Source organism: Phragmites australis, chromosome 2 (genome assembly GCF_958298935.1).
Source record: "Phragmites australis chromosome 2, lpPhrAust1.1, whole genome shotgun sequence".
In the NCBI taxonomy this organism is placed as follows: Eukaryota; Viridiplantae; Streptophyta; class Magnoliopsida; order Poales; family Poaceae; genus Phragmites; species Phragmites australis.
In genome coordinates this window covers 15,321,784-15,337,476 of record NC_084922.1, presented here as the reverse complement: position 1 = coordinate 15,337,476, position 15,693 = coordinate 15,321,784, and the positions used below count along the sequence as shown (strand labels likewise).

The window sequence follows — 15,693 nt, the reverse complement described above, 5'->3', positions numbered from 1 at the left end:
TTCACGGTCTCGAGCACTCTCTTCCCGGTGCTTGGTCTTCTCGGGTCATCGGGGAACTCGGGTACTCGGGGACCACTGTTCATGGCCCCGAGCATCCTCTCCTGGGACTTAGTCTTCTCGTACCTCGCGGAGATGATCCCCGCGGGAGTTCGCCACGTTGCAAACTGCTGATCTGGCCTCGGGACTCGGGAACCCCTGGTTCCCGTGTCATCGACACATGCCTTATTGCAGTTACCGACTTGTGAAATCTCTATATACCATTGTTTTGTTACAATTGGTAGTAATACAAGTAGTAATGCTTGTTGATCATCTTTATTTCAACTTTTTTTCCAAGTGATTTCTTTCTTTGTCAAAGACCTCATTTAACTCCTATGATTAGGAATATTGGTTTCTTTAAGGAAACTTTTCTTTTTGGAGTTTTTGGAAGCTTGCTATCTCAATGCTTCTATCATGTCCAATATAATTGCTTGAGATAAGTTTTTGAGCATGTTTAGAACTTCTTCATGTCTCTATTTGCTCAATCTTCACTTAGTTCATTTGTTGAACTTTGTGAATGATCATTTGTTGATATTTTAGTATTAGATGTAATTTTGACATCATTATTGGTTTTTTGTCTTTCATTTGGTACCTTCAAGTCATATATGCGATTTTTGTCCAAATTATATCTTCATTGGATCTTGAAAGTGACGAGCATGCTTGTTTGACTTAAATATTAAAATCTATAGCATGTTTACTTTCTTCGATCCTATATTTAGAGTAAGCCTCTCTCAAGTGCTTTTATTATCTAAAAGGTGCATAGAGCTTTCATTTTATTTCAATTGGTATATACCTTCATTCGGTATATATTTTCAATCAGTATCTATCTATTAGTATGAACTTGAACGGTTATTATTTCCATACCAATATGCACATATCTATGAGAGAGTGTGCTCTATGTGGTGAGTTTTGCTAACCTCTTCGGACCCAATGAGTTTGGGGATCAAATTGTACTTGAATGAGTTTAAGTACAATGAAGATGCATTGGATGCTTGGATTAATCACAATGAAGGTCCTTTTAAGTAGAAGATCATTTCAATTGAAATTCAAAAGGAAGCCCATAGTTTGTATCTATAAAGTATACTTGAAGATGATCTTTTCCTTTCAATTGGTACCTATAAAGAAGACCATCTCCTTCAACTTCAATTTGAATCAAAAGGAAGGATCAAATCAAAATAATGCCAAGCAAGGATGAACAAGTTAACGAGATGAACAAGCTACCGAGATCAAGTAATTTGTTCTTATTTCATGCACTTAATTTCAAAGGTTCAATCTTGTCTAGATTGCATCATAGCATGAAAATTACTTGCAACAATTTGTTTTTCATACAAGTGCTTGAAATCTCTTTATTGCAAATATGAGCAATTTGAAGTAGCATATTTTTGTGGAAACTCTATAATCATGTTTATGATTCATCGAATCCCAAATATGCAAAATATTTCATATCAAATGCTTGAGTTGCTCCTATATGCAATATTGATGAAATTGCAAAATCTTTTGCTTGAGGTTTGTAGTCCGTTTTAAATGGCTTTGTTGAACATATAAGCTTATGAGATATTGACATTTTGTGATAAACATGAAATTCATTATAATGTCAATCATTTTGCTATGTTCATCTTTGAGCCTAATCCATTGCATTTGTGCTTTGGATATTTATTTTGAACTCATGATTGATTTGCCTTCAATTGAATTTGTTTCAATTGATATATTTTTCAATTGGAATTGGTATCTCTTCTAAATAGAATGGTTTGTATTTTCAACTGGTATTCTTTTTGAAATCTAATTTGGCATCTCTTTGAACCCCTTTGATCTATTGTATAGCTTACTCTCCTCACATAGTTCATAATTGGATAAGTGTATTTAACTCAACTCAAATTATGAGAAATACACATATCATGGGAAGTTTATACTATACATGGTCTTGCACTAGCTTTCGATGATCCCTTTTGTGGGATAGAGCTAGCGTACTTTGGAGAAAATTTCTCTTTTAGCAAGTCCTCCATAGTTCTTACCAATTTGACGTTAATTGGGGAAGAATTCGTTTCGATGATTCCATTTTGGCATCGATGTCAATTGGGAGAGAATTTGGACTAGATGTTATATTTTGTAAGAGGGCTTTGCTTATGGGGGAGAATTATTTTCTCATGGGAGAGAATTTGTAATCCCTTATGTTTGTAACGTGGATGTAAATTGGCGGAGTTTTAAAAGCAAATCCATGAAACCTCATTGTGGAAAAAAGTTTTTCTTGGCATGAGCATATTCATTTTCCATCTTGATATATACTTTGTCATGCTTACTTCTTATATATAAAGGAAACTCAGTTCAAAATTTGAGATAAACAATATATGCAATGATATTCAAGATTCATTCACACATGCATAGATTGTGGAGAAGTTTGCTTTATACATGTTTAGTTCTACTAACATCAAAATCTTTGTGGCGTTTGATGCTAGTAAAACTAGTTTTGGTAATCTCAAATATCTTTGTGATGTTTGATATTTCCAAAACTTGTTATTTGTATACATTCATCTTCGGATTATATGTATACTTAGAACTTTAAATTTTTCAAATATAATCATCTAGTGAGATTGTCATCAATTACCAAAATAGGGGAGATTGAAAGTGCATCTAGCCAAGCTCAAATGTGACCGAGTTTGGACAGGAAAGTGGTTGAAAGAGACCTGGCTCATTGGAGCTTCCTTAATGGATACGTAGGACTCACGGTGGTGAATCCAAACTTCGGGAAACAAATCTTGTGTATCCTCTTTTGTTCCCTTTCATTTGAGTTCTTGCTTAATATTTGTGCATTTTGCTCGATCTACTTGTTCCTGTGTATTTGATTGTAGGTTCTCCGTGGATCTACTCGAAATCATCACTTGGAACACACGACATCACTTGGTTTGAGCTAGAACTCTTTAGGCGTACTTTAAATTCAGTTTCGAGCTCAGTTCTATACAGAACCCGGAGAATCCGGATTTACCCGGAGGTTCCACAACTGTACAACTCGAAGACTCCGGGTTGACTCGGAGTATCCAATGAACAGTGTTTTTAGCCTTTTTCAATTAGTTCTTTCTTGCATATTTTTTTTGCTAGAATTGAGTAATTCTTGTCACCCTAGGATTGTAACTTTCACATTTATTTAGCTCTAGTTGAGCCTAGTATATTTAGGTTTTCACTTGTGAAAAATCCGTTAATTTATATTCCGCTGCAAGTTTAGGCCAATGGTAAAAGGGGACGAATTTTTAAAAAAAATACCTATTCACCCTCCCTCTAGGCGACATCATTGTCCTTTCAATTGGTATTAGAGCCAAGTCTCTTTTTTCGGACTTTACCGCCTAGAGAGTAAAGATGTTGACTAGCTGATTAGTGCATGTAGAGTCACTCCTATTAGATGGTTCTAATTATTTTGATTGGAGTACTCGCATGCTTGATATTTTAGGGACCATGGGTCCTCATATAGAGCGAGTTGTAGATGTACGTATTTCTCCTCCTAGTGACATTTTGCTATCACCCGAAGAGGAAGAGAAATGCATACATCTCAATGCTCAAGCTACTAATATCTTATTTAATGCTATGAGCATATATGTTAGTCTTTAAATGTTTCAAGTCGGAGTCTCCGGGTGGTACCGGATACTCCAGAATCTGGAGCTGTCGGAGCCTCCGGCAAGTCTCTGGGCAATGTTTTTATTGTGGGCGCTAAGTGCCACCTAGAATCTCCGTGTTGGGCCGGATACTCCGGGGTTTGGCATTTTAGCCGGAGTCTCCGAGTGAGACTCCGCCAGAGCCTCTCTGTTTAGACTTAAATGTTTCAAATCGGAGTCTCCGGGTAAACTCGGTGTCTCCGAGTTAGTTCAAATTTCACCGTAATGGCTAGTTTCTGACAGCGTTCTAAGCTTGACTTCCTGTGCTGGCCAGAGTCTCTTGGTGAGTCCGGATACTCCGGTAAAAGTCAACTAGCACAGTAACGGCTAGTTTTTTGAGGTGGGCTATTAATACCCCCTCACCTCCATACTTTGGGGCTGCTGCAAGGGCACGAAAGAAACACTTTTTAGAGCCAAAAGAGCTCCTTCTCACTCCATTTTAGTGAGAGATTTGAGAAGAAAAGTGAGTTGGGTTGTGAGATTGGAAGATTGAGTGCAAGTGAGCTAAATCAAATCTTGAGCACTTGAGTTCATTGGCAAGAAGTTCGATTGCATTTGTTACTCTTGGAGCTTTGAGCTCCTAGCTGGCTAGGTGTCGCCGGTGAGCTCCCGTGTTTGTGGTGAGCCGCGGAAAAATTTGTGAAGGCTTCGATTTTGCCTCCGCAAGGGAAGAAATCAAGAGTGGAAGCCAAACTCAAGTGTGACCGAGCTTGGAGAGGAAAGTGGTTGAAAGAGACCTGGCTCATTGGAGCTTCCTCAATAGAGATGTAGGACTCACGGTGGTGAATCCGAACTTCGAGAAACAAATCTTGTGTATCCTCTCTTGTTCCCTTTCATTTTGGTTCTTGCTTAATATTTGTGCATTTTGCTCGATCTACTTGTTCGTGTGTATTTGATTGTAAGTTCTCCGTGGATCTACTCGAAATCATCACTTGGAACACACGACATCACTTGGTTTGAGCTAGAACTCTTTAGGCGTACTTTAAATTCAGTTTCGAGCTCAGTTCTGTACAGAACCCAGAGAATCCAGAATTACCCGGAGGTTCTAGAACTGTACAACTCGGAGACTCCGGGTTGACTCGGAGTATCCGGTGAACAGTGTTTTCAGCCTTTTTCAATTAGTGCTTTCTTGCATTTTTTTTTTGCTAGAATTGAGTAATTCTTATCACCCTAGGATTGTAACTTTCACATTTATTTAGGGTGATTGTGCTCTAGTTGAGCCTAGCATATTTAGGTTTTTCACTTGTGAAAAATCTGTTAATTTATATTCTGCTGCAAGTTTTGGCCAACGGTAAGAGGGGAATTTTTTTTGTAAAAATGCCTATTCACCTCCCCTCTAGACGACATCATTCTCCTTTCAGAGGGTCCCGCTTCCTATCCGCTATACGTGGTCTAGGTGGTTGTGCCCCACGTTGGAGGGAGTATGACCTACCAGCCATGGACCCATCCCATGCCTCCCACAACAGGCGTTGTCCAGGGCCCATGACGAACCCGTTCGGGCACAGTCACGAGAGGCTCCTTCTGCTTCAGAGCATCTCGAGGAGTGCAAGCAGGCTCCTACGCCCGAGCAGTGTAATTGGGTTCACATGCCCCGCAGTGGACACAACCTACTCAAGCTACGCTGACACCTCCGCCTACAACATCGACTCATCACGAAGACATTGTTGATTGCACGCAGCAGATGCTTGACTGGAGCGGCACACATGATTTTGACTAGGCTACTGCAATGTAGGCCGCCAGCTTCACAGAGCTCCTCAGTTCGTAGTACCCCTAATATCCTAATGCACATGGGGGTTCACAGTGGTACCATTAGCCTTCAGCACACCGGACTCTGTTGGAGCATGTTCTTGGGGCGTCCACACTGCCACACGGGGATCCTTCTTCATGGTACATGTAGGGCAGAGTTAGCGGGGTGGGATACATGTTCGGTGGGGGTCCCATACGGCAGGACGTTGATGATGACGAGCAATGGAACATGAGACAAGGACCAGCGCAGGCCGCTGGGATAAGGGCCACACACCCACCAGACGCGTACACTCCTAGGGATTGCGTGTAGCGTCATCGTCGTTGAGTCGCTAGTGCAGTTGTTCAGTGCACATGTACTTGTTAACGACACATGTATTATTGACTTTATTATCGTAGTCATTCCTATTATATATTATTCACTGTATTGTTAATTTAATTATTTTTAGTTTATGTAATATTTATCAAATAATTATGGCACATAATTTATATAATATTTATCAAATAATTGTGATATTTAATACTCGTTTAATGTTTCTTAAATAATCAGGGATTTGTACTTTGGTACAGAGCCATAACATTGCAATGAAGGATCAATAAATCTATGATGGGATCTTCGAGTACATGCTTTCTATGGATACCTACAATGATCAATATAGCACTTAATGCCTCATTGTAGGTTGTGCGTGAAGAGAATGATGATCCCTTTAAGAAGAGCAACCTAATCCAAGTCGTAGCCAAATTGCATGCAAGACTTTTCTGTTCTGCGTTAACTGCTATGCTCCAACATAAAACCACCAAGGACCTTAGAGCCCTCTTGCACAAGCAACGTCAAACGTATCTCAGGGTGTGCGAACTGGCCAATCATCCTTTTGTTCTAAGTTTCTCTAGGAGTCAAAGAATGATAGTGATATTGCCTGACTAGTATGCATCCCACATTCAGGTTCGTAACTTCCTATGTGCTCACCCTACTTATCTTTTTTCCATTGATTCGAATGCTCCTCTTTTGCATTAGGCGTTCCCAGAAGACGCACAGTTGATCAACAAAAACATCACAAACTTCTTGGTGATGTATATACTCTTCGATAGGGGTGTTATGCCTGGTTTATGTAGAAGACGATGACAGTCAGCGAACCTAAGGGGTACAGGGGCATCCTCTACTACTCATCCAGAAAATGACGAGGACGATGAGGATGATGATTTCATGCCCCCAATGCCTCGACGTTCCAGCAGTAATACAGAAGAAGGTTCAATGATCACTGCAAGAGGACGTTCACACACCATATTGAAATGGCATACACCTAATAAAGAAATATGATGTGCTACTACCATGATAGTTCAAGATGACGATGACGACGATTTCATGCCACAACAACCCCTCCCCCCAAGGCCTCCATCTCTGAAGGACATTGATGAGCCTGAAAATGATGGTGGATTTGCTGCTACCCATCCTTACAACTTTCCATTACCACCTCGGAGACGACAACCATCTTACCCTGATAGCATTGACTGGCACAGCTGGCATTCTTCCGCTAATTTATGTCACCACTTTCCTCCGTCATCTTGACATGATCTAGGTATTCAACATCTATGCACTATGAACTATGCAAATGGTAGGCAGGACAATTTATTTTCTTTATGAACTATTTGTCAAATCAATGTGATAGTAAGTTTATTATATTAACGTACTATCCAAGCACGATTATTTTCAACATATGAAAGATATTTGTGAACTCAAGCTTTAGACATGTCAATGTATTACCAGCACCTTAGGGACTAATATTAATTGCAACTCTAAAATCAATAATGTGATTGTATGAATTGTTCAACCTCGGGATGTGCTTGTTTTAGGATGAATGCTTAAAGCAGGCTTCTACTTTGGATTAAGATCAAAGCGATAGATGTTACTTCTACACCCTCTCAAAATCAACAGCTTTCACAGGGAATGCTTTAATAGGATTCTATACCTTCATGCAGAGGCAACAGTAACTCATTACTAAACTTTTACATAATGAAATGACCACACTAAGCAACAGTTTTTATAAGGAATCTCTGTCAAGCATCAATGTCACAAATTTTTCAGCTTTCACAAAGAATTCTATGCTCCAGCCCCCAGCCAAACTCATGCACTCAGTCCATGCAACAGCCTCAGCCAACATAAATAACCCAACCTCATATATGGATAGACCACTCCTTCCTCAGCTCTCTCAACTACAATGTCTTCCTCAGCTCCACCAAACCCACCTAAGAAATATTGGGGGATTTTCATCCCCCAGGAAGTTGAACCACCGATGTACTTCTGTGACAACCCTTGTACGCTTCGCGAGTCCCAGGACATCACCTACGTCTATGGCCTATGCTTCTTCATGTGTTTCAACTACTAATACGACAAGCCTTGACATAGACCGTACGAGTACCCACTGGTATAGCGACATATATCACTAATGTGATACTTTTTGTACAATTTCATATGTTGTCTTACTAATCTACCATCTTGTTTCATTTATCCAGTCTCCTCCACCTATCTGTGACTTCATAGAATGGATAGACATAGAGCAAAATGCGCACCTGAAGCGGTGGATCGACATGAGCATGCGGTGGAGGAGGGAAGCGTACGAATGCTAGGAGTACGAGCAATAGTAGGAGAAACTATGGCTCAAGTGTCAGGAAGATGAGCGTATGAGGATGGCAGCTAAGGAGCGCAACACGACTGAGGCACGCAAAGCAAAGAGGGAAAGGAAGTGAGAGAGGGTCCATCGGGCTAAAGCGGAGGGCCCTGATGCCCTGCGAAAGGAAAAATATCTTAGGTGCACTCAGTAGAGAGCATCTATTATAATCTGGTGTATTTTATTCTCTAAAATATGTTTGGTTTAACAGTGGCACACTAGTAAGTTAGTCTTTAGGTGTACCATACATACCAACGTTTGTTGTCGTCATCTTTTTATGGTTACGGTCCATTCGTGCAGTGACAAAAAACCTCATATCACATGTAATGTTTATCAGTGTATATAACGTCTATACCAAGTTATATGATAATTATACTTCACAACTATTATTGTTCGACAAATTAGATTTTGTATCCTCCCGACGTTACTTCCTAAAAGTTACCTACACAAATATATTAAATGAATAATAAAATATCGACAAAATTACGACACACTCACTCATATAGTTCTTTTCTTTATTTATTCGCTCATGCCCTGATAAAACTAAATTGTGCTACAAAACCAGTCCGCTCGTATTTTATAGCAAAACACATCAGCGTGTGGGTTCAAAAAAGCGACAAAAGTGAAATGATGCAACCGTCGCTTTAGGCCGGCCTGTATTCGACACATGAGGTGCCGAATACGGCACTGGTCACTGTATTCAGCACCTTCGAATACAGGGAGTTTTCAGCACCTGAGATGCCGAATACGATGAACAGTATCGTATTCAACACCTGAGGTGCCGAATACAGGACTTTTCAGTATTCTAAGTACTAGAATCGATTTTTTGGTATTTGAAGTGTCAAATACAGGTACTTAGATTTTCAAATATACTAATATATTATCTATTTAATAAATACAGTTACGTATGTTACCTATCTTTAGATTTTTGCCTCTTGTGTGCAGGTTGGTCTCATTGTACGTACTGCCAACTTCTGCCAGTATCCTCGACCACGAGGAGGCTCAGCAGAAGAACATTGATGGTAAGGTGCTAGGTTTTTTATACTGAGATTAAATTCCTCTAAGGTACTCGAAATCTGTAATAGGGTAAATGCTATTGCTGATAAAAAAAAGCAATAGTTCGATAGTCTTAGTTGGGCGCTCGTCAAAAAAATTTCTCCATGGAGATACATTTGAAAGTTGTGGGCTCCTTTACGAGTCAAATATTTCATACATAGAAGGATGTGGAGTCTGGACATAAGATCTATATAGAATGTTGAGCATCTCCTGCTGAACTGTATTTTCAGCTGTTAGGTTTGGTACGAAGTTTCAATGGGTTAAGACCACCACAGCATTAGAGTGACAAATCACGGCTTTTAGACTGGTGGTACACAAGCACCGTCAACCTTCCAAAAAGCAAGAAGAAACGGATAAACACTTTAATCGTCCTGACGAGGTGGTCAATCTCAATCTGGAAGCAAAAAGGAACGATCTTGTTTTCATGGAGTGGCACCAAATATCCAACCAGTATTACAGTCACTCAAAATACATCTACAGTCCACTGCCTACCACCTGTGCCATTCAGAATAGTCAACAATTTTCAGGGATTAGATGTTCTGTTTGCTGAACAGCATGACAAGAATATGCTCCTGGAACTTAGGCCCACAAAAAGTGCAACATGCTGAACACGCACACGATGTAGAGATACAACATACGACAATTCGAAGCAACCCAACATCCAGATAATTCCAAGCATCTCAACATCGAATAGATAAAGGTTATAATCATAGTGCTCATATAGTTGATGAAGAGAACGGGGTACATAGTGTCGCAGTGCAGTTTGCGAATGATACGAACATACAGCTTTAGCACTGACAAGGAATACAATGGTTAGGGCTTCGCAGCGCTCCCAAATAAGGAGCACCGGGCGGATCGAACACAAGAACAGATTTCATTTTTCTGTGTACATGAGAGCAAAAACGTGAATAGGTTTTGCTCTCTTCGACCACCGGTATCACCCAGGGTAGTTCCCATCAATGGCAGCTCAGCAAAAAATAATGAGCGGCCACTGAGGAAATGAATGGATGGATATCGTATCTAACATAAACCTATACTAATGTACATGGGTAGAGAGTGTCCGCCTCGGTTAATTCTCAATCGGTAGTATACATTGTGTATTCGCTGCTTTACTCAACGGCATGTGACTTGGCTGCACGGCGTGAACACCTAGTCCTTTTCTTAGAGAGGCAGCAAGCACAGCCTTCAAGCAGCTCAAGGTCCTCATCGCAGGTCAGAATAGAAGCCAGCTCCGGGTTTTCCAGTAACATCTTCGAGGTCAGAAAACCGGCAATAGTCCATGTCTGATAAGATCGTGATTGCTTCCCAGTGAATCTTCCAGAACGGGTGTCATAGTATTCTGGCCACTTGTCATCTGAGAGTCGCTCCTCGGCCACAGCAATGGCCCTCCGGGCCAACTCCGGTCTCCCCATTTTGATGCAAGCCAATGTAAACTGTATACAGAAACAAAGATCATTCGGCAATGATCTACAGGCTAAAATGGAGCAAACAATTTGAAAACATTGTTTCTATATGAATGTACCTGCCACAGCAAGGTTGGCCAAGATCCACCATTATGATACGACCATGGGCTGCACATACACAAAATGGTCAGATGTCAACAATTGATGTGATATTTAGGAAAGAGAAGTTTAATCAGAGACTCATAGATGGATATGTCACCAACCAAATATGGAAGGACAGTATGAAAGTTTGATTAAACATACAAGAATGCTTACGTGTTCTTAGGATCACTGCCAGTAATAATGCGCCATTCATCATCTTCCATTGCAGGGTAACATATCTTGAGGGGCATGTTTGCTACAAGATCGTCCCATTTTTCTTCAATAAGGCTAAGTATTCCCTCAGCTTGTTTTGGAGTAGTTAGAGATGAAGCTATGGCCCAAAGGTTGCCAAGAGAGAAGAACCTAAAATCCATGTGAGCTGGCTGCAGATTCCCAATAAGGTAACCTCCTTTCTCAGGAATCCAGTCAACAAGCCAGGAAGGGATTTGCTCAGGATAAATGTTGAATTTGTTAGTTGCATCATGGGAATATTCTTCTGTCTTGTATCTGTATATCTCATTTATCTTCTTCATGTCAACCCAGTAATATTCTCTGATGTGAAAAGATAACGCACTGAGCCTGCTGTTAATGGCACGGATGAGGTTTTTTGATCCATCGTTCATAACAAGCATTTCTCGTGAGCATCGTAAAGCAGAGTAGAACAAAGCCTGTGTAACAGAAAAAACTTTGTAAGTACATATCTTTCGCTGATATGTTAAATAAATCTGGGTTCAAAATAGCAGACCAGCACATATTCTTTCAAATTAAATTAATACCGCGTAAGAAACTTTTTCCTATTAGTGAATAACATTCTAAGTTTTATCAGTAGGTTCACTATCTACAGCAAGTATAAACTGGTAAGTTCGCACAGTTGTTCAGGAAAGATCATTCTTTAAAGCACTAATGAATTAAGTCATAAGCAATTATAATTCAACTTACTTGGATTTCAAGAGGATGCCCATGTATTCCCATCCTCCTGTCTATCATGCATGATCCATCTGTAACCAGTAAAGTTGGGAACATGTCAAACCCATCAGACAAACATAAACTCAGTATCAGTTTGATTCCCGTTTGCACATCAACTCTTTCTTGCAAAGCATAGTCCCCTGTAATCTTGCAGTAAGCTCTCAGCAATATAATCCACCAGAGTCCTGCCAACAGATAAATTGGGTTAAAATAGCAGAACAAAGATGCCATGATTGTTAATCCGGAAATTATCTATAACGACAAATAACTTTAAAAGGAAGAGTCTTATATGCAGCTTATGTTGGCACAAGAGATATACCAGAATCCACAGGAGCTACACGGCCAATAGCTGACTCGCCAAAGTCAGGGTCCAAGACCTCCTCAAATCCTTCATTGTTCTCATCAAGTGGCACGGTCCTAATCTTGAAGCTAGCTGGCATCAACCCTTGTCCAGGGCTGTAACAGTCAACAGTTTTCTCCCAGCTCTATTCATAAAAAAAAATGGTGTGATCAGTGAAGCTAGCTCAAAAGACTTCATATAAAACAAGCAAATAAAGAGGAGTTCAGGAACAATGAAAACATTTTATTCAGTTTAACGATAAACAGAAGTGTTGCATCAGAGCGGTATGAGATTGACAAAAGTCTTGTTAGATGGTCTTTTAATCTGACTGAATCAGCTTTCAGAATCTTCAGAGGAAAATTACTTCATGTACCTTTCCTCACTTTAGTATTGATTATAGTCATCTATCGAATTCAACAAGAGCAGTATGATTGCAAACGCATGCTATTTAGTTTTGGTAAGAGGTTTCAAACAAGAACTCTTCCAATCCATCAAGCCCCAGTGAAAATAATCTTTTTGTAAAGTCTCAGATTCAGGTTGATCCAGAATTATTAGTATATGGCTAGTTTGTTCCAGCAGAATTGCAAAAGGATAATAAGTTAGTAATTGTTCATCTTAGATCTTTACCATGCTGTTATCTTAATTATTCAATATGGATCTTTTTTTGCATTTTACTGGCATGTAAACTAGCACCGAATCTTATCTTTCTTTGAAGAGTGAAACAGGTACACGGAAAAAGGCTCCAGCATGAAACCATGTCTACTTCATCACACTATCGTACGAAAGCGACATAATTACTCGGCAAAATGGAACATTGTAAAAATCCTCAAATATCTCCTAGAGATGCAAAATTCGGTGTTCTCTTCCCACAACTCACAGAAAAACCTGACGTGCACGCTATTAACCACACGCATCAGGATCCGAATTGGCGGCGAGATGCTCACCTGCAGCTGGAGGGTGTGGAGGAGGAAGTTCCGGACGATCTCGGTCTCGCCGCGCATGAGGAAGGCCAGCGCGGACGGCACGAAGTCCCTGATGAAGACCTGGTCGTAGTTGAGCGTCTCCGTGCACTCGGGGTCCTCCGCCGCCACCGTCCCGACCGGTTCGCCGCAGTAGCTGACGACCGCCCTCCGCAGCAGCCTCCACGCCTCCCTCTCCGTCTCGGTCTCCTCCCTCGCGGGCACGGCCGGTGCCACCGCCTCATCGGCCTGGGGCGCGGCTACGTCCTCCTCCGCGGGCGGGGTCTCGAGGGGGAACGAGTCCGGGAAGAGGACGCGGTCGAAGAAGGGGAGGTTGCCGGCGACGGCGGCGCGGGGGTCGGACGGGACGGGGACAGGGGTGGGTGGGGCGGCCGGGCCGGTCTGCGAGGCCTGCGACTGCGACGCCGCGGAGGCGAGGAAGGGGAAGCGCCGGCCGTGCGTGTGGTGGTGCGGGCGGGGCAATCTGGGGAAGAGCGGGTTCGCTGTGGCCGACGTCGCGGCGGCCGCGGCGGTGGCGGACGAGAGGAGGCGGCGGCGGCACGGCCTCACGGCTGCGGCTGCGGCGGCGGCGAGCCCCATCGTGGTTTGACCATTCATATGGCAAACTCCGGCGAAGGGCACAGGCGCGAGACGAGGAAAGTTTGAAGGGGGCTAGGCGTAAAAGGGCAGCAAGGCGAAGGTTACTTTTTGGTAAATAAGGCTTCCCCGAGGGGTTGATCTGCGAAACTGCAAGGCGTGGTTCGGTGCGCAGGAAATAGTAATGGAGGGAGAGGCGGAGTTTTATAAAGATCGGGGCGGGTAGTTGGTGGGACCCACCCTGGTTTTAGAGCGCATGTTTTTTTAGTATTTCTTTTCCAAACCCGTTGGCTAAATGCGGGGGATTTGGATTCGGTCGTTGTCCCTCTTTGGATTTCCGGGCTGGGCGAAATTATCATCGTGGAAATCGTGCTCTCTATTTTTGTTTTTTTGCAGTGCAATGTAATTAGTTGTCGAGGGCTGGTCTAAATTTAGATTACCAACGTGCATGAACTTAGTTTTAAGACGTGATAAAATTGGACGCTCTTGTGTACGTATTCGCTCCAATTATAAAAATATTACATTTTGGATAAGCTTCAGTTAAATATTTAAAACTTTAATTAATAATAGTTTTTAAAATATTTAGTTTATAAATATTAAATTTATATGAGTATATTTATCTTAAAAAATTTCATATTATTATAAATTTATTAGATTTTATAAATATGTCCTAATAAGAATAGTGATCAAAGCTATATATTAAAAGTCATATATTATCTAAAATATTGTGTATTTATGATCGAAAAAAGTAATATATTTATATAGTAATTTAGAGGTGTGAACGGTGAAGTTTTCTTCCCTACGCGTAAGATGTTCAGCTTTACCTAGCATCTCTAGTTCTCTACGTCAGAAATAAGCTACTAATATTGCTATGGCTCGTATGGAGTATATAGTTTTATGGAGTTTGTGGTATACTTTTCTTTTATCGGATAATATGGATGGTCAAAATTACCTTGCGAAAAAAATCAAATTAGGTGCCCTTTCTGTGACGTTTGATACTAATATGTTTAGCAAAGCTATTGTCGTCCCGTCATTCTGGTTAATCAAATTTATTTTAAAAAATATATATTGTAGAATTGGTTTTCATGGATACGTTGGATGCGATATTCATTGTGCATTTGTTATGTACTTTTGTTATATCTCATATGTAACCTGATATGGATAGTTCTAACCTCTGAGTATTGTTTGGTTTAAGATTTGTAACGCAAACGTAATTAGAATTGTATTACACTGGTAATAGAAATATGTGGGCGCCAAAGCGTCGCTTGAGGGCAGTGGATGGTGCGGGAGACGAATTAGAGAGGGAACACATACCGGTGATGAGGAGGAAGAAGAGGCCTATGGCCATCATATGCATGGTGTGCATGAGGAGACTCGCGAGCGAAAGAGAGATAAGGAGATGGTGAATCGATGCACACGGTAACAGTATGAGATACGTCCAATTTTTTCCGATATCGATTTTGCGTTGGCATATTTTCAGTTACCGCTGCTTTTGATTATAGGACACCGCAGCTAAATGCTAACTAACTACTTCAAATAGCACTGTAATCCAAATACGTTACATTTAACCGAACCAAACACTACTTTAGTTATGACTCAGCCTTGCGAAAATCATAGCTCCGCCGCTGGTTACCAGTAGCAAGAAAAAACCATGGCCAATTCATCGCAAACAGATAGAAAGAGTGAAGGTGAGGAGAGGGTATTCCTGTCATTGCACACTCGAAGACAGCCGCCGTCCGTCGGGGAAAGACAAGAGCGCGCCCAAGGGAAGACAAGGGACGCTGCGAGTCGTCGAATCGGATCGGAAATACTAACCGAAAGCGTGTCGGGGAAAAGAATTAAAAAGAGGCGCACGCCACCCACCGTTGCTATCCGCGTACAGGAAGAACGGGTACGCACCGGCTTACCAACTCATTCCGACCACTGTCACTGACACCTGGGTCCAACAACGGACGAGAGAAGTCGTCCCACCTGCCTGTGACGTTCTATTCAAGCTCCACCGTAAGCGAATCCTTTCCGGCCCGTCCGTCGCATGTGCATGGGTTGAGCAACGGACGGATGGATAAGGTTGACCGGTACGTGAGAAAACCTTCACGTACCGTGAAATGCATTCTTTGTGACTTTTCTCTTCGGAAGGCCACTCTC

General features: G+C 41.5%; 1 protein-coding gene across 1 annotated transcript; it reads right to left on the bottom strand.

Annotated features, from left to right (window-relative positions):
- Positions 1-9,837: 9,837 nt before the first annotated feature.
- Positions 9,838-13,782, bottom strand: LOC133900845 (neutral/alkaline invertase 1, mitochondrial-like). The gene is made up of 6 exons (XM_062342102.1): positions 12,937-13,782; positions 11,972-12,137; positions 11,626-11,837; positions 10,861-11,354; positions 10,665-10,713; positions 9,838-10,575 (listed from the first exon to the last, which is right to left on the bottom strand). The coding sequence occupies exons 1-6, from the start codon at positions 13,567-13,569 to the stop codon at positions 10,252-10,254; spliced, it is 1,878 nt and encodes a 625-aa protein (XP_062198086.1). The 5' UTR covers positions 13,570-13,782; the 3' UTR covers positions 9,838-10,251.
- Positions 13,783-15,693: the final 1,911 nt, after the last annotated feature.